This window comes from Fusarium poae, chromosome 4, assembly GCF_019609905.1.
Source record: "Fusarium poae strain DAOMC 252244 chromosome 4, whole genome shotgun sequence".
NCBI classification, from domain to species: Eukaryota; Fungi; Ascomycota; class Sordariomycetes; order Hypocreales; family Nectriaceae; genus Fusarium; species Fusarium poae.
In genome coordinates this window covers 6,738,219-6,757,739 of record NC_058402.1, presented here as the reverse complement: position 1 = coordinate 6,757,739, position 19,521 = coordinate 6,738,219, and the positions used below count along the sequence as shown (strand labels likewise).

The 19,521-nt window shown below is 47.0% G+C and overlaps 3 protein-coding genes across 3 annotated transcripts; 1 reads left to right on the top strand and 2 right to left on the bottom strand.

Annotated features, from left to right (window-relative positions):
• Positions 1-4,396: 4,396 nt before the first annotated feature.
• FPOAC1_012259 (uncharacterized protein) lies at positions 4,397-6,320 on the bottom strand (the record flags this gene model as incomplete). Its single annotated transcript, XM_044856617.1, has 3 exons — positions 4,397-5,752; positions 5,805-6,219; positions 6,271-6,320. The coding sequence occupies 3 exons, from the start codon at positions 6,318-6,320 to the stop codon at positions 4,397-4,399; spliced, it is 1,821 nt and encodes a 606-aa protein (XP_044703930.1).
• Positions 6,321-9,703: 3,383 nt separating this feature from the next.
• FPOAC1_012258 (uncharacterized protein) lies at positions 9,704-9,974 on the top strand (the record flags this gene model as incomplete). The annotated part of the gene is made up of 2 exons (XM_044856616.1): positions 9,704-9,720; positions 9,782-9,974. 2 exons carry the CDS (start codon positions 9,704-9,706, stop codon positions 9,972-9,974), a joined length of 210 nt encoding a protein of 69 aa, XP_044703929.1.
• A 3,369-nt stretch (positions 9,975-13,343) lies between these two features.
• On the bottom strand, positions 13,344-15,658 carry FPOAC1_012257 (uncharacterized protein; the record flags this gene model as incomplete). The annotated part of the gene is made up of 3 exons (XM_044856615.1): positions 13,344-14,049; positions 14,097-15,386; positions 15,450-15,658. 3 exons carry the CDS (start codon positions 15,656-15,658, stop codon positions 13,344-13,346), a joined length of 2,205 nt encoding a protein of 734 aa, XP_044703928.1.
• Between the last annotated feature and the right edge of the window lie 3,863 nt (positions 15,659-19,521).

The following is a 19,521-nucleotide window of genomic DNA, read 5'->3' as shown; positions in this document are numbered from 1 at the left end:
CGCTGCAAGCTTGGGAGACGGCACGATGCTGACACGGACCTCAAAACAGCCTCGCAGATTCAATCTCTCGTTCAGCGATGTTGCCTGAGCCCGTTCACAGATTCAGGTCATGTCCGCTCGATATCAGGCACTTCCTTGTCCTGACAGCCGCCTCTTCCGCTTTACCAGGTCGGACAGAGTACGCCTTCCAGCCACTATCGAGATCGCTACAGCACTACCTCGCCATCCCGATCATAGCCACAACGTTTATTTAACAAACTTCTATACATCCGTACACAACGAAGCATCGTATCGCATGCGCATCTACGAATACCCGTGAACTCGTTTGCATCAACAACCCTGACGGATATCTCCGAGTTGTCATTGGCCAGTGCCTCCAAACGATCAGCCAGGCTTCTCATTTGGGAAAAGAATACCCAAGCACTAAACGTCCCACGAGGATTTTCCAGTGATCTTCAGAATCGGCGGCGATCAGCAGGGGATACCCTTGCCTTGTCATCCCAAGACGCCGGCCACGCGAGATGGATTTATACTCGATTCGGGTGTCTCACGCCCCCACACCCCCCCTCTACTCTGCCTCCACTCGTCATGATGGCCTGATAGTAGCAATCTCTTGCGTATGTACCCGCTAAACCTGCCGAGGGTGAAAGTTCCGCGCTTGGTACTTGCTAGACCTGACCTAGCCTGCCCAAAGAGACGCGGGCGCGTTATTGGGGTTGAGGCTTATTCACCAGACTAGGTACTGTCACTACAGGACTAACTGCCACCAGTTGACACTTTACTTCAACTTCTGGCTTGTGAACTGGCTACGCTAGTATGTACGACTGCCGAGGTTGACAAGTAATCAACGGACCAACAAGGCCAGGCCCTTCTATTTCATTACACCTGTCATTACATCGCCATCGTGGCAGACACTCTTCTCTTGGACTATCTATTGTTTGCATGCAGCGTTGAGTCAGCAGAAGTACTGCACTGTACGGAAAGAACTACGCCTCCTGTCCGCATCCTCCGCCTCAGCACCATCATTACCAGGCTTCATCCACTTTACTAACTCCATTATGGCGACAAGAATCCTGGTTTGAGGATGGTTCATTTCCTGGCCACGGCTTCTTCCGTTCTGGAATTTCTCTACCTCCAAGCCCAATACAGTTTATTCTCTCACCATCACTTTTCGATCCCTGGCCCGAGGGTCTGGCGCCCCTAAACTTGGCGACCGTTATCACTCCCCACACGACGATGAGATTGCCTCTTTTGGTAACTCTGGTCCGTGTCGAGGAAACTTGATCGACTTCATCCCATGTTATAAAGCGTAACATAAGCCTTTCTTAACAAGGGTCTCCATGGCCGGAACATCCCGCCATCACCTCTTGCCCTGTCCTGCCTCAAACTAGTCAGTTCATTGCCCAAGGATCGTCGGGACGTCAGACCCTTAACCCAGGTTTGCCGACTCAAGATCTCATGGAAGTGCCCTGTATCGTATCGTACACGGGGGTCGCTGCGATGTGCCTTCATGAAGAACAGGACAAGCAAGGTTCACACTGTCAACATCAGAAATTAACCAGACAAGGACACTGCATTAGGCTCTTCTGATCCCTTGTTTGAGAATGGTTTCTTCAGACTGGTCCCAGTTGTCGCCCCTACTAACAGTTCCCAAATGCTCAAACTCGGGCCGTTGAGCTTACCACAGCATCACTAGTGGGTGTGTGACATTTTGTGATCCCCTCTGCAGCAGGATCAGGATCAGGGGGTGCCCCATAAACGTTTTAGAGGAAATCATTCATCCCTCACGTCATATTTGGCGCTGAGAACCTTACTGCAAACATGACAAGTGATGGTGTCGGATTAATGTCTTTGGCTCTTAAACCACAGCCGAAGACATTCTCGTCTTCTGAGCGGCAAGACGACCTATCGAGGAATGGGCAATACGAGTGCATTGCCGGGAACTCAATGACTCCTTATGAAAAGTAACATCAAGAGATTTGCAGAACCTTGATGGATCGCCGAGCTTCTATCCTCATTCTAAAGCGGGATATGAGCTGGCATACTGATGACCTCTATCGATGATTATGAGGACCTTCATGCGTCGATCTTGGTTACCTTGAGCCTGACGGCTAAACAGGATGACGGCCCGGGAAGGGCAAAGATCGCGTGGGGATGTGTGTGTGATCCTGACGCCAACCCTTTCATAAGGTGCCATGGATGCACACTGGATCCTCCGCACGTAAATGGCCTGTCTCACTGGGGCTCGAGATGAACTCTTGGTAACTGTTTTGGCGGAGACACGTTGATCTTGATGGCCAACAGACAGGGCCGCTCAAAAGGGAGGCAGGGGGTGATCGGGGATGGAGCAGAACGTCCAAATATCCAGCACTATCACGTTTCCGATACCTCCTTGCTGACATACATTGACTTGAGGTGGACGTGGCCAGAGCCAACACACTTGTCAGACTTATGGTCGTGACTGGCACGGCTATCATCGTACCCTTTGTTTACAGTAACAGCCACTCAACGGTCTCGACATTACCGCATACCTGCTAGTTACATCCGTCTCGTCACTATAAGCTGTAGGGGTAGCTTCAGCTTCCCTTGTTTCCAAGCGCCTCATGGGTAACGCTTTGTAACCCTGCTAGGACGAAACCCACCAGTGACTTGGGGACCTGGCGTTTCGAACTCCTACATATTACCTATGTAGTATCGGCCATGGTATCGGGGAATTGGTTACTTAAAGTGTCCAAACGATATTTGTTTGAAATTACACATTACCAGGCCCCGGTGCAAGCCCTGGGCACTCTGCACTGAACGGGTATCGGACCTGTATCCCGAAAGGTTGTTCCAACAGCTGTAACAACAGCCTGACTGATGACTGCATTTTTGTTGCTATTCCAACTTGGCAGGGGATGATGGTGTTTAACCTTTGATTGCCACGGTCCGTTAGCGGGTATCTTCCGGCACCGTTGAGCGAGTCTCCCTTGCTTTGCTGCTGAGAATTTCCCATGTGGCCTCCCATGCAATCTAGGGATTGCAATCCAGAGACATTTACACGAAAAAAACATGGCTTTGAAACAAAGCAATCTCGAGCAAGTGATAAACGCTTGTTGCTGGTTAGCCAACCACCTCATGGCAGGGCGTGGCAAAATCATGTGGAGTGCGATCAAATTGGCAACTCCCTTTCAGCGGAATGTATGTGATGATGATGATGATGATGGAGCGGGTGTGACTTCTTGATACAGTACCGTACATGCTTAGCGCCTACTGCTATTCATAGCCGTCGATCATCACAATCACGCCTCAAACGCATTCCATAGGCACGATCGAATTCGTACAAAAGCAACAAAAGAGAGAACAAGCCACAGGGTTTCATCAACTGGCAACCGCTGAAGGATCCCTATAGCCGAGTATGCTTGCTTTTGTCGGGACAGTTGCTTCCTAACGTTAGTTAGGTCATTGCTCATATCCGATCGTCGACCCTCATCGTATGACCATTTTGCATTGCTTTTGCTGGTCCCTCATTGTCAGCAAGGAGTACAGAAATCCATCCAAAGGCTAAAAAGACAGGCAGACGAAAAGGGGAAAGTGCAAAAAAAAGAAAAAGATGCATAAAGTGCTGCGAGTGAAACGGTGCAGTCCGCATACCACTCTAGCGAATGCAAGATATTGCTTTTTGCCGCGGCTTGGAAGTCGTCTGTGCAATTGTGTGGTACACGGCACGCATTGACCCCCCTACATACAACGTTTATGTGTGTGATTGTTTCCGCTGATGGGTCGGGCCTTGTGCCCTACCGATCGATAGTCCAGCTCTTATGCGTGTTATTGCCTCCTAGGCGACCTGCATGTCTCAGACATCACATGGACCTGTGAGGGAGAAAGGAAGGGCGGAGACGACCTGAACCAAACCGTTGGCTAATCTACAGTACTAGTTGCGATGATTATTCCCCTTGAGACTATGGATGTAGATCTCAAATGATGTGTAAGTTTTGAGAAACTGCATGTATGTACCGTATTATAGCCCTCAGCTGTCACATATACCCGCACTAATGCAGCTTGCAACGAGCGAATGCGAGGTTGCATCCAGCCAAGGAACAGGAGTCAAGACTTTTAGTCTAGCAAACTGCAACGGTGCTGAGTCAAGACCCATCGTTGACTTCACTCTGAATCATCGATGCGTGCGGCCAGAAACAAATACTCTGATCAGTCAATATTCCACGTTCCTCCGCAGTTTCACCTAGACTCAGGTATTGACTGTTATTAGCTAGGGCCAGAAACACGAGGGCTATATCAGGCGTCCAGCTCGTGAACTAGCACACAAAATAACTCTATCTACATCGGCTGCAACTATCCCTAGCAATGGTGGTGAAACGTTCATAGCAAATAGTCTCGGCCTTAACTCGTCGCTTAACTACCAAGTTTGACCAGCCAACCATACCCCAGGCTCTGGACCAGTCGTCCCATTGATTCGCGATCTCCCTCGTGGGCTATCTCTTGTCGCATCGGCATTCCTGTTGTTGGTACGAAGAGTGGATGCGTGCTCTGGGGGAGGTATCTGGTACAAGTTCGCACATCTTTCGAAAGCGTAGTTTCTGTGAACAGCTTCGTCACTGCTATCATCAGAGCATGTAGATCCATCTGAGAGACCAGGGGTTGGGGGTCTGCTCCCGTTACTGTCTAGCGACTCCACGATTGTGTTTCCGTTCGTGTCCCAAAGGGTCGGTTCTGAAGTTTCGAAGTTTTCTGATGAGAGTGAAGACCGTGGAAAGGTTTCGCCAAGGGTTTCAGAACGGACCGGAGAAACTTCCAGATCTCTGAATGGATCGATAGCAAGCTCCATTCGTCCATGAGGACTTGGGGGAGCAGCAACTGGTACTGTCGGCGTTAAAACGCGATCAGTGCTAGAACGTCCAAGAAGCAGCGGCTCCTGTTCTAAACTGTCATCAATATCCTTCTTCAGACAACGTCTCCGTGGGTGAGAGCCACATTTGCGACATTGCTTGCCCCCGAACACGAGAGGAATATCCACAGCTGCGTTTCGACGACGGTCGATCTCCTCTGCTATCGGTGTCCTGGATACTGATCCGATAAACCATTTCAAGCCCCACGAGCCTGGGTCATCGGCTCGACGCCCATCGACACATGGCCAGCAAAGACACACAGCGTACTCTTCTCCGAAGACGTGCTCGTAAATCTGAGATGTGTCATCGAGGAAGACCGTTTCTGGCTCATAAGTGCCAAGGGGGCTTGGAATGTTGAGCACGAGGCCTCCGAATGTCTCGACACAAAACCAGCGGTACTCTTTAGGTGCAAGTATGTGTGTTCTCCATACAAGATCGATGTCGAGATAAGTGACGCCTGAGCAACCTGGCCCTCGGAACTGCGCTAGAGTCATGATTCTCCTATAGCGTTTGACAGCAGCCCTGAACCCACATTCATTGTCTAGAGGAGACGTGTACATCCGATGCCAGGAAAATTTAATGACTGGTTCTGCCAAGTTGAGCTGGCGTTGTACAGCTGCGTGGAAGTCGTAAGTGAAGTTCCATTCGCCATTAAGTGTTGTGATTGTATGTGACAATCGCTTGCTATCGAATAAACGAGTCACCGATTGCGTGGTGTCGTTACTATCTTCCCGGCTGAAGACATAGTCAATTGACTTATCCATGAAAGTACGAACGTCTTCATCAGTGTACACTCGGTTGATCTTATTCATGCAATCCCATGAGGGACAAAACTCCCCAGACTCGTCGTTCCGCAGGGCTCTCGACTACAGTAGAGTCAGATGTTGGGTTGTAAACATCAAAGTCGTTAGTACTTACCAAAGCATCGGAATTCCACCCAGAGAATTCGACCTTGGTTGTGTCGGCAAACCTTTTCCACTCGACCGGGTCTTGGAGAAAAGCATGCCACACGAGAAGAACATCGAGCGGAGGGATGTGAGTGTTAAGATCAACATGACCAGAAAGCGAGGCCTCAAACCATTGTGTTAGCCGACGAATGCCCGCGTTGATGTAGCAGGTCCAGGCTGCGCCCTCATCAACCGTGTTTTCCTCTGCCCATGCATCAATCTGTGATCTGATGGAGACGAAGTGCTCTAGGAGATGGCAATGAAGGAGCACGTCGCTTTCCCTGACCGATACTTGAAGCAAATTGTTATGGGGCAGCAGTCTGTCTAATGCAACAAAAGGTGAAGGCTGAGACGACAGTCGCTCAATGACATCGTGTACTAGGTTTCTAAGAGATTTAGTACATGCACGGCGCTGCAATTAAACCCGTTCAACCTACTTCAGAGTCATGGTAAACGTGGAATCCAGCAGCAGACAGCCGGAAGCCATCTGTGGGACCAACGTACCGACGGATCGTAAGGAAGAGAAAGCAGCCCTGTGCTTGTAAAAACAGTAGACATGCTAAGGGCGAAAGAAGAAAGGACACTCTTGAATGAGCTATAGGAGTAGAGCGGTAATGGTTATAGCGACCTGGTATGGCAAATAAAGATAGATAGCAGGTAGTGTTTCTCGCTGTTCAAGCAACTATGGCTCTCTGAAGAGAATAGATGGTCTGCGGAGAGATGCTCTGTATAAATGACCTTCTCTTGTGCAAGAAGGCACTCGCACCGAGTTCTCGAGACTCGGCCATACCTCTAATCTAGATTGGTAGGCCTTCCCATTTATTGCCACCATATATGAAGTCCCATTGGCAGTGTCTTGGGTGGAAAACCCATCACCGGTGTGCTGACAGGTAGTTGTCGGGCCATTGTTCTTTGAGTGAACGGGGAACAAAGTCTGAAGCCTTCAATTTGATAGAGACGGCTTTCTGCATCCGATTAAACAAACATTAGAGGAGGCCGGAAGAGTTTACATGTCTTGTGTTCAGGTCGTAACAGTGGACAGATATTGTGCAATGGCGGCCTCGGAGTTCCATTCCCTTCCGCCATCCACCGGGGAAATTGCCAAATGCATCGAAGAAGAGTGAATTGACATTTATGGCTGCTTTGATCACAAGACCAGTCTTCCAATAGCTCTTTGAGATGTCCCAGAATGGAAAACCAAAATGCAGGTAGGGGGTGTAACGTTGGACGATGCAACAGGTGGCCAAATGCTAAAAGTGTGCCCATTCACTCGGCCATTCCGATGCAGTTGCCATCATTCTAACGAAAGTGATATGATCTCTACTTGAATTGTCCAATGATCTTGTCTCTGTGTGAATCTAGACCAATTTGGAAAAGTTATACTTGGGGCTTGTGTAAAATCGAAGCTCAGTGGTAAGGTTGGCGTGAAAAAGGGGTCCGCCGAAGGTAACTTTCACAACATAAGATGATGCCCAGAAACAGCGCGTCTATTCAACTAATTGTATTATCGGAATAGCCAACAATATTGACTTGCAGGTGCTAGATATCATGAGGCTGGTCAACCGTGCCCTGTAGTTCTCGGTTATAAGCGCCATAGCCGACCATTACTCTTGTTGACAAGCACTAACTGGCTGGCAAGTCGGAGTGAAAGGAGACAAATACCTCAAAAGATTCGGACTATTAATGCCAGTACGCAGATGTGGTCATAACTACTGGTCAAGAATAAAACTGAACTCAAACTCTATATAGTAAGGTGTGCAGGGTGTGGCGATGGATACAGACTTGATGGAGATGCCACTTCCCTACCGAGATATTAGATTATTAGAGAATCCTTTGAAGGTTCACTACAGATAGTTTGAAGATCCAGCCACTAGGCAAGTACACAAAAAGAAGGGAGAGATAATAGACACAAAAAAAAGACATACAACACCGGGGATTCGCTGGTCGTCACCGACCCAACTACTAATCCGGCGCTTCGAAGCTTGACTATGGGAGAGCGGACGGGATCCCGTATTCTCTTCGAGCTTTGGTCGTATGTGCTATGAGGAGCTGTTGTTGTGGATTATATAGCCTACCGGTTGAGACATGTTGGTAAGGTCTGGTCTCGGAGCCTTGTCGCTCCTTGCCAAAAGGAGACACCAACACAACACCCACAGCCTTATTGCGACAATAACCAATCATAAATCAAACAAAAGAGATAGATATTAGTTATAGAGAGTTTTGACATTTCTGGTGTAATTGATGGTGGGCTTTTGAAGGCGTTTGGCTTGGAATGGGCAAGTTCTAACAGCTCTCAGGCGCCTGTGCACAACGGACGATAGACTTGTTAGAGGCTTGAACAACAAACTAAAACCCTCTGTGTAAAGTCGAGAAATATTCGATGGCATCGAGTTATGCTCCGAGTTGAAACTGGCTGCCATCGTTCGCTTGTACATTCGCTCGATGAGTATGACTTGCCATGGTACGGCGAACTCAACGATAGACATGTTTATATGTACAAACTGCACGCAATACGAGTCAACAGGAACCTAAAATAGACCAATCACTCTTTCCAAAGCTCCAAAACCGGTTGTAATCCCCAAACTTGCTGTATATGACAGGCAAGTAAAGGTTTGGGGTCACTCCTGATGTTGACTGATGGACGTCCACGTCCTCAAGTTTGTGACTTGTTGAGAGTTTTGACTTTGATAATATAGATAATATAGTATTACCGTAGTTATTATTGGAATAGAAATCCACAATACTAGGCAGAATGGTTGATGGTAACTTCGATCTCTTAGTTGAGGCTCAAGTTGTTCCATCGTCCCAGGATTATACCCAAATTGTCGCCAACCTTTTCTACAGAGCATATTAACTTTTGAAGTTGTGAGGATGATCTAATGTAAAGTACAGCTTTCGAAACAGCCCAATATGGAAAAAAGCAATGTAGAGAAGTTCTGTTGTGCTGAGCTCTCGGGTTGAAAGTCCGCGATGGTCTCTTTCTGGTCATGTAAATCACCTCTCACGGTTTACGCTATGTCAAAGTAACCCGGTATTGCAACTTACACAGTGCTCCTAATTGATCATAGCAAAGAACGCCCAGTGTGGTGAGAACATAACACATCCATCAGCCGATGCATATCTTGAGACCCTCTGCCAGATGTCCAAGACCAAGACATGGCATGACCTTGGTCGTCAGACAACTATACCAAAATGTCGCAGTTATCAGCCTTAGATACGGAGGTGACTTCACTTTCAGCTGACACCTTCCTATATGAGTTGACGCCATGAATTACTTCATTTCATGTTATCATCTGAGACCAAACTGCAAACTGAAATTACAAGAAATCACACAAACAATAAAGACTTTGAACCGTGTTGAGCCGATGTTTCCAATCAGATCATGTTCTCCCTTTACAACTAGGGCAGGTCTTAGCGCTGAGGATGCAGCCTTTTCCAGAAAAGGTTGCCTTTCTGCCTTGTGCATGTCGACTATTATAGAATATGTGACGTCTGAAGGACTCCTGCATGCCAAAAAGAAGACGCCCGTTTTCTCATTTACTATTGGCTGTGCTTGGTTCTTTTTGCATCATTTATCCCAATGCGGCTCTGCATGTCATCTTGATGCCCCTCACACTCCCTGCATAAGTATCACCCTCTACTCTGCTCTGAAGGTGTAATGAATTTGCCTCATCTGTTATATTCAAGGCGTGGGAGGAGCATGTCCGATGAGGCGCCCGCATTCATCCTCAGCCGCACCTCGTGGCTTTCTCAAGTTGCTCAACCTTTCGAATTTACTCGGAGCCTGGTTTGAGTGACCTCGTTTACAAGAAATAACAATTGGGCTTTGCAGAGTTACTCAAAAAGAGACCACTAGCTTGTCATACTATCATGTTGAAACGGTACAGGTAAAGAAAGCTACGCGCCGGCCCGTTGCATCAACTATAAGTTGTATAACAAGTGCTGCAGCATCATTTCTCAGTCAGATCCATGTCATAGGATTGGATGGATGGATGGATGGATGGATGGATGGGACAGGTCATCCATCAGCAATGTTCCCCGCGCAGAGCCGCAACAGCAGCGAACCATGATAAAAGGCAGCGACTTGGACTGTCTGACTGTCACCCACACCTACGATACACCTTTTCAAGAACTCTCATGATTGAGTAATGTTGAACTCATGATTATCAGTAAGTGTCTCCTGTCATCATACTGTTTCAATAAAGGCTGATCGATAAGACACCCATTCGACATGGTGCTCTGACCGACGTTGCATATTAAAGGTTCAATACTAGCTAGGACTTTCCTGCTTCCTAGCCTTTCAGGTGAACCTTGATGGCTTGGATCAACTCATGGTATCAATGACCTCTAAGATAGCAGTGAATGCTGATCAGTGACAGCTCATAGCAATCTGCAAGTTTTTACTGTGGGATGTCCTGGATGGGACAAGTTCCAGTGTCAAGAACCCCGCAAAACACCTGCATCGTACGCCCTACAGGTGCTATAGTGATACTGTAGCATAGCATCTATGCGGGCGCCTTGTGTCCTGAGACATAATGAAGGCCTCGAGTTTTATTTTGATTACTATCTAGGTTACAAGCCCTACCCTAGATCTCATCATGCTTTATTAGGTGGCCTCAAGCATGATATCAGGGGGCCTCAATTGGAACGAGGCGTTCACATGTTTCTCCCCAGCCTTCACCGTCATTGTCTGAGCATCTAATTAACTCTCTGCCTGTTTATCTTACCGCCAGGTTAATAAGTTAACCGCGCTTAGCTGGGTAGATAGCCATGCCGTCGTTGCCTTATCGACGGGGGTCATTTACGAAGACCCGACTACGACTTATTCGGCATACTATCTACACCAAACTGTCTATCACAGCCTCAAACTTAATTACAGGTTGCAGTAGCGAGTCATATACTGGTGAAAAAGGCTCAACATAGCGAGCCGACTAATCATATGTCTGTTCATTTCTTGATGCCTGCCTGACTTTCTAGCTTTTCAGTTGCCTTTTTTTCTAGGATCAGGCTTCAATTCTCATCCGTGCTGAATAGCATTCATTCATTATCAATATAATGTTGTAATCAAGCTTTCCGGAACTTTCGGAGCTAGAAAAAGGTCCTTCTCGGGCCCAGCGGTATGTATTTCGGACCTTTTTAGACGGCCATGTTCCGTAATTATCGTCATGATTTTCAAGCGGTCGGACTCCGAAATGAGGTATCAGATGGGCCTAAGGCAACTGCAGATTGGAGTTTCACGACTCCAAGCATGTCATTTTATGGAATTATTCTAGAAGTATTCTAGAACAGTTCCAGATAACTTCTAGAAATTCTAGACTAGAATATTTCCTAGGATTGACAATGATGCATGCAAAATGTTGAACCAACACTCACGTGTTCTAAGCCAGTCATGTTTCCTAAGCGCTCACGACACCATTACTCGTAGCACTTGTCAAATTGACTACCACAACCCCTCTATTGCAGAATCTTGTATAGCAGATATGAATTTAACCTGTCACGTAATTTTTAAGCAGTTTCTATTACACGCGAGTGCCCTGTGCATTATCGTTGTGTTTAGGTTTATCTCACGGTGTAAAAGGCAACCAGATTGCCTCTCTTTCCACTGAACCTCGGTTCACTACCTTTTGTCGAACAACATATGAAAAGCTTATGACCCCCTTCCTCATTCAACCTTTTACTTTTGCCCGAGAAGTCGTATCATGTCAAAGCTTCTTCCCTTTGATTACGAATTTTTACTGCCTCAGCGCCACGTCGCTTTCATGCCGTGTTTTCCCGACTCGAATGTTAATGCAGGTCACGGTAAACCTAGTAGAAGGATGCGCAATTTGTTCTCTGCTAGCACTTCTACAAAGGTTCTCACCATGGAGAGCCAGAGGCTGCTTTAGATTGCATATGCACTGGCCTCAAGAGAAACCCATATGATTCGATTTTGGTATCTCGGTTATATTTTGAGGCATCATGTGTTGGGCAGGACAACAAACATACTTCCTTGATTACTTTCTTGGCTGCGTCTTTGATTGCCTTCTTGCTTGTGACTCAGTTTCTTATCTAATAAAAGGGGGAAAAGGATTACACCAATCTCTATAGAGCATGTCTTCTAGTATGAGACTTTGTTAATAACAGTGCGAGCTTGGGACAGTAGTGATTCGCTATTGACATGATTACCATGAACTGTCAAGGTTTCAGCAATTAACCAGAATGAATGGTCATCTCGTGTAGCGCCCGCCGGGCTGTCATACCCGATATTCCTAAGGATGTCCCGTATAACCGCCGTAGTAATTAGCATAAACTGTTCCTCTTGTCATACAATCACAAATGGTAATTTGCCCCAGATCAAAGGCGAATGGCAAAGATCTCGAGTTCAGTGGGCTGACCTCGAGCCAAAATGTCCAGCGATGCCCAAACCAACCCGATACCAAACAAACCTTAAACTTGTCAACGCATGAATGTGCTAGGTCATGGTTATTCTCCGATTCGTCGTGAGACGTCAAGCATACGCAGACCAATGACGTCTTGACAACACCAAAAACCACAACATGCCAGCTTCTCCCCATCCTCCGTAGAGTAGACGACACGTGGTTTGGTGTTTGAAGCCATTTTCTCTGTCCTTTAAAAATCAAACATGTTGTCACTGTCCGGATGCAATCCTGGCCATTTCTGGATACCCTTTATGGCACAATGAGGCCCAAAATGCGGCCAAGGTCATCTGCATTTTTGACCCAGCAGTTCGGTAACCCTAATGCAAGTATCCGGATGCGATGCGGGGGCGGGAGACCCACTTCCCGCTCTTTGTTTTTGTTAAACATGTCAATCAATGCTTTCTTCTGTTGTATTATCTTTCATTTGCGTGCTTCATCAAATAACAATCTTACCTATTCGCGTCTACTTGTAACAAAGGAAACCATGGAACTTATCAAACTTTTACTCTGTTCCCGTTATTATCTCCAGTATCTCAAAAATTGACAAATAGCCGCCCCCCACAAACCCACCAACACAACACCATAAACAAGTGAGAAAGGAAAAAAATACAGACAAGAAAAGGATATCTACATGTTTATCAGATGAAACAGACAATCTGAAAGCCATGAAAATGTACAAAAGGTAACAAAATATACAGTAACAGAGAAGAAGAAAGGGGAAAGATAACAAATACAATAATGAGTGGCAGCACAAACCATATCCGGTCAACCCGACAGCATCAAGCCAAACCCTAACGTATAAAAGACGCACTCATGGATGTGAATGGGGTTTCTTTCCATCGTTTCATACAACCCATAACAAGCGTTGCCAGAAATTCACAGAATATTCTACCAGCATTCGTCCATGGCAGGGTGAATCTGCAAGTTCTTCTTCAAGACCCTAAAGTATTCAGTCTGCTATGTGTTATAATGAATCGTCGTTGTGGTATATTGTTGAATGTTTATACCCACGTTGAAGAAGTACGATCCATCATATAGATAGTGTGGGCGGCTCTGATCAAAGTGTATCCGGCTGGAAAAGTGCCAAGACATCAAGCTTCCGATAGCTTGACGAGGAAAGGGGCGGCTTCCGCGGGGCCTTGTAAGTCTATGTCATACTTGGCCGCGGGCGAGAACTGGTTAGTGGCTTCATCCCAAATCAGCCAGCTGCCAGAAGTAGCAATGCTGCATCCCAAAGAAAGAATCCGGCCCCTGCGTTCTTCTGCCATGGAGGCCAGTTCAAAGTATTTCTCGTCCTCATCGATTTTCTCATTATGGAACCATTCGTTAGGAATATAGTCCTCCGAGTAGAGCAACCCTCGCATTGCAAAATCTTCTGGCAACGGACGTGGAGCCTGGTCCTTTTCCGGCAGTGGTATGTGACTTGAAACTTTGTATCCAGGCTCGCAAGATCCTAATAGAGAGTTGAGCATCAACGCGGTAAACTTCCAAGGAAATTCAGCCTCCAAGTGGTTCATGGCTGCGGGATATCGGGTCATGTAGTTCATGAAGACCAAAATCGTATGCAGAAAAGGCAAAGTGTTGGTGTCTCCCCAACGATTAATTACAGTCTTAATCGTGCTTACTCCAAACTTTAGAGCAGGCTTAAATTTCTCGTCTGGCATGGTTTCAGAAATTGTACTCTCGCCCATAGCAACATCTGTCTCCTCAGGCTTCTTGGAAATGGCCCGCATAAGAACATTGGATTCAGCACCGTACCCAATGAGGGAGCAAGCAAGAGAGATTGCAATGTAATATCTGTATAAGTCAGTATAGTCCATGTGATTCGCGATGCTCCAACTAACCCTGATTCCAACCACCTCTTAGTGGACCGGGCGACATGATTATCCAACTGTTGAGCAAATGCATTCATGGTGTCTTCAAGCTGGTCCCAAGACTTGCCAGAGAAGAGTATTCCATGGGCGCGAACAAATGAGGCATCAATTTGCGACAGACGAGTGGGACTGTTATTCAATATAGGATCAAACAACGTCATGATACTCTCTCGGGCGCTGGAAAATGGAATGGGAACGCAGAGGGATTTGGTGTAAAAGTAGAGTTGTTGAAGTGCGTTAGGCCGTGCCAGGATAGCAAGATGGTGGTAGAGCCTTCCCGTCGTAGGCGATTTTTCTGAGGCTTTACTGTACCAATGACGACTTACACCAGTCCACACTTCTCGGTCGCGAATATCGTCGTCCTCAATAGCCATGCGATATCGACCAAGGTCACCAAGGCACTCGATCCAGGTGTCTTCGAAAGCAGGCACAGTTTCATATAACAGAGCCATCATGCTATATGCCAAATACAGGAAAGTGAGCATATGTTCGAGAGAGGCTGGCAATCGATGTCTTAGAAGTTCAAGAAATGAATGGATTCCATGTCTCCACATGCGAGCAGGCATAGCATATTTAGAAGCCAATCTGCGTAAGGCCGGACTGGCAGATGGGTGTTGACTTGCGAGAAAGAAGTCGTGATGCTCATGAAGAAGGGTTCTGTGCAGAGCAATTAATGCCTGCCATTGTTCATTATTGAGCTTTGAGTTGGCATCGGTATTGGATGATTGTGTATTGTCAACTTCAATACATTTTGTCTCAACCATGACCAGGCCTGCGTATATGCCCTTGACCTCTGCGACAAGCTGATCTTGAGAGATTGGCCTGGTCTCTGGTTGGCGCATCATCCTAGACGAGTCATCGTCGTTGATTGAAGGTGGAGGGGGCTGTTGGGCAGCGGGCTGTATATGCCTATTCGCTTTGGGGGGTGGCCCCTGCCTGGGTGAAGATTGAGACACAAAGCGTCCTTGGCTATTTGACTTTGGTTGAGGGTTGTCTTCGTTCCATAGCTGACGGCCCGAAGTATTCTTGTGGGGCCCGCGCTCGAAGTCGCTCCGGGTATCATTGCGGGCGCGGCTGCGGCTGAAAGCGACCTGCGGCTCAGGCGGGGGGGACCAGCGTTTGTCTCTATGTCCGTCTGCATCTTGGTCCTCGTCGGCTGCAGGTCCTTTCTGGGCCTCCTCCTCTGCGGTTTCAATATTTGCGTCGGCCCGACGTTTTCTACTGTTGGAAGAGTCCTGACTGTCGGGTCTATTGACACCACTGCGGAGGGTGAAGAATAAGTATGAAATTATACCATACTGGTTGGATGGGAGATTTGCTCACCCTTTAACGTATTCTTCTGCGGCTTGCGCAGTTGGCCACTTACTACGATGCTCACGATCGCTTCGAGCGTGTTGGCGCCATGCTTCTATAGTGTGGGATTCGTCACCACAAATCTCGCAAACGAAGGATTGGGACTCTCCTCCTTTGTCCCTGTCCTTCCGATCCCGAGTTCTGAGATGGCGTACCCATTTGTTTGCAATATCCGCCATGCTTGACAATGACACGGCATAGAGGCAGTACCGAAGCCGGTCAGCGAAGCTGAGGGGGAGGGGTGTATGAGACGAAAATCACACGGTTAATTAGATCTGTTGCAAGAGAAATTAACTCAGTCATCCATTGTCAATTGTCCAAATCGTAAGAATGAACATGAAGCGGATTGAAGCGGATTGAAGCGGAACAGAACAGAGCAGAGCAGAGCAAAACAGAGCAATAAAGAGTAAAGGGAAAGAAACAGGGAAAAAATGGAGTGGCGGGCGAAAGGCAGGAAGGTAGAAAGTGCATCCACAAAGGTATTTTCGTTGACGTGAGGAGAGGGGCAAGAGCTATCCGTAACTTCCCCCAATTACCCATATCTCAATCAATGCCTTGATTTGGTATGTGGTTCGCAAAAAAAGCCAAAATGAAATACATAAAGTAGGTATCTGTAGAATGGATGCAGACATGATGCTCAAGGTATCTGCATCCATCTCCCTTGTAAGAAATGCGGAATGCTAACATGACTTACCCGCTGCAATTTGTGGCGTCTGATACCTGAGTACCTTGGTATGTAGTAATTTATTGGGCGGCCTGGTTCGCCCGCTGCCTTGTATGAGGCTCTGCTGAGATCTCAAGCATTAGCGTTTGCCCCCCATCTGGAAAACCCAATCTTCTCACCGATCAGTTCTTGGATAAACATACTTATTAATATCGTAAATAAACCGTTTCTTTATAATTGATCACACAGGCATTGATGTATACTGCTCAGATATATCAAGCCTATTAGTCAGTATCAGCTTGACCGGATTACACCGCGTAAGGTTTCTCAAATCCGACGATGAAAGCACCTGTATCAGGCAACTTTCATCAAAAATGATAATAAATGAATAGACAAGGCTGTTTTTCTGGAATTAGATCCTGCAACTCAATGCAGTTCGCTCAGGAGTATAAAGAGAGGGCTTTTCTGTTGCAATGTTGGGATTTTTTAGATTCGAGAAGCCAATATTTATTAATGTCAGATTACCTCAGGCGAACCACGAGCTGAGTGAGGTGTCGCCTTCTGGGGGTCGTTTTTGTACGCCCAACAGGCGTATAGATTAATGTGCAAATATTATCAAATAGCCCGTGCCTGTTTCATACTACCCTACCAATAAAGACCGTGGTTCGCAGTTCGCAACATATATTCATATACCCCCGCTTACTGTTAACCCATCGGCAACCTAGGCAGTATCTCCATCGCCTTGCACAAACTTCAACTCTTCATCATTCCTTTCGACGCCTAGACGCAAGCATCCAGAGTGATATTGTTCATACGCAACGTGCTTTGTTGGAGGAGTGGCTCAGCTGACAATTTGTATACAGGCTGTGTTCACGGTCACGAGCAACTTCTTCACGCCTTCAACGCGGACCCTCTCCTCGATCTGGGTAGAACGTTATTAGTAGTCATCAGGCTACCGTGTCAGCGAGACGACGACGGCCTTGTGAATTGACAGCCAGTACTTGGCATACCTTTTATCACCTCGGGGCCTCCATATCGAGATGCTGAGAACAATGACATCTGGCTACCATGGTATTTGCTCATCAGAAATGAGAAATGTCATCGATATTGCAAATTGGCCTGACAGCTCCTTTTCTCGATGGTCCGTGGCACCAGCTGAACTGGCACCAGCTGAACCAACCTCATTATTGAGCAATCATTCGAAAAACAGTGATTGAGGCGAAGCAAATACTTGCCATATTTGTCACCAATATTGGATGGGCTTTTTATGCTGGCCAACAGGCCTTGTCTTGGCCTTGACAGACCAACGGAGACCGGTTGAAATTAGTACCAATGGACCTTGATGAGAAATCACTCAGCTGCCTTTTGGAGCGCCTCTGCCAGCCTTCGATCCACACTTGTCCGAGACTTGGGGACTGTTTTTAGCAAAACAAAGGAGTTCGGCCATTTCCAGTGGCTCATTGACTAGGTAACAGCCGCGATAGCCTTTTTGCCTGAAGTGGATCGTAGGCAGAAGTGCTTACTGGGGTCGAATACCATAAGAATGCACTGAGAAGGGAAGCGAGCTTTAGGCAAGACGGAGATGGGACACTGGACACTGAAGGCGAGAGGATGCAGGCCTCTTTTAATAAGGAGGCCTCCTAGAGCCACGTTGCTTACACGATGCTTAGTAGATACCAGCACGAAAGGTGTAGAACATGCATGACTTCGCCCCAAGAAATCATCAAACGCCACTTCGAACAGCTGGCATTGCTGTCAGGTCATTGTTGACAAATCTGTTCAGAGACTCTATGATTGCGGGTTACAGACGAATTCCGGATTCCCGGCCCCGCTTGTCCGGTCAATGCCCCGGTAAAGGTGGAGAACCTCCGAATATCCATGTTATCGGTCCCTCATGAGCCTACCAGGCTTCTAGAAAGAGGCCTTTATTCGAGCGGCTGGCCAGCCAATTAACAAAACAGCCATCACAGATGATGTAACATTACGATGTTGAGCCGGGTCAAACCTCTCTGTGTGCCTATGTAGTATTTCCAGGAGGCTGTGGCGCAGCCTACTTCGAGATAGCCAATTAGCAGGGCAGACGCCATATAATTTTATCCAAATGATACATCAATGAGGCAAAGAACAGACGACTGATCAAGTATTCACGGCCAAACTTACTACTATCTAGTCAGCTTATAGGCAGCAGTCTTAAATTCCATCCGATCATGGGCAAATGCCTGTGCAAAATTACTTTCAACCATCAAAAGCAAGGGGTTCAGCCGTGCTGTTAGTAGCCACCCTGCCACCATTTTGTTGGAGCATGTTGTGACATTCCATCAGTGGTTGCCTTTTTCTTACAACAACTTGTATTCACGGGTAATCAGAGGTTGACATGCTGATCAAGGCTTGGTGGTGTGGTCAATATCCGTGTGAACACACTGATCGATCTTCCATTGAGTACTCGATTCAGGTCTTTTCAATCTGTTAGAATAGGAGTTGCCTTAAAACGCACCCATGTCCGTTCGCGAAGTTTTTGAGCCTCAAAGGTCCTTCAAGTTACACATAAAAAAAAGGCAGGGTGGCACTGAATCTCTACTGAACAAATATTCACGCGAACATTTCTCAGGCTTTCAGACATGTTTATGTCGACACTGCTGATGTAGTGAGGCAAACTTTGCATAGCAAGCTGAGAGAGGCGAGCACAAAGTGACATCGCAACTAGAAAAACGTCAATATCAAGACATTGGCAGATGACTTATATTCTTGATTCAAATCAAGTGGTGACACTTGTGAGATCGTATTATGTTAAGCACTGTGATACATAGTGATACCCGAAGAACCCAATAGTTAGAGCAGAGTCTACATACCTCCACGTCTTATTATGAATAGTTACATCCGTCGATAACAATGCCGACTGGCCACTGACCTTGGTAGTTGTACTGAAGCTCAAGTGTACCATCGGCAGTCACACAACAGAGTAGAATCAGGCCATTTTCAATTCCTCGGGTATCAGCATGTGTAATCACATACAGACTACCTAGACAGAGTACATAACCACAGATAGTTTATTCGATCGCCGTCATGTGTCACTTCTTTGCATTTCCGTACTACCATTCGCAACGGCTTCCTGGGAATTGCCGTCTTGTGCTACCAGGCGGGGAGGCTCGCCGACCCCCCCGTCTACTGCACTCAATAAATCTGCGGCAAGACCCAGCGTCTCCTCTGTTCTCTTCTCTCTTCCTTCCCAAACAAACTTCACACGGTCGTTCATTGATTTCACACAGGAGCGGTGTAACAGTTTGTATGCGCATTACCTGCCGGCGTATCCAAAGATTGCCATGCATCGACAAACTTTGCAGCAAACTGCACTGGACTTGCGCTGCATTCTCGGTGAAG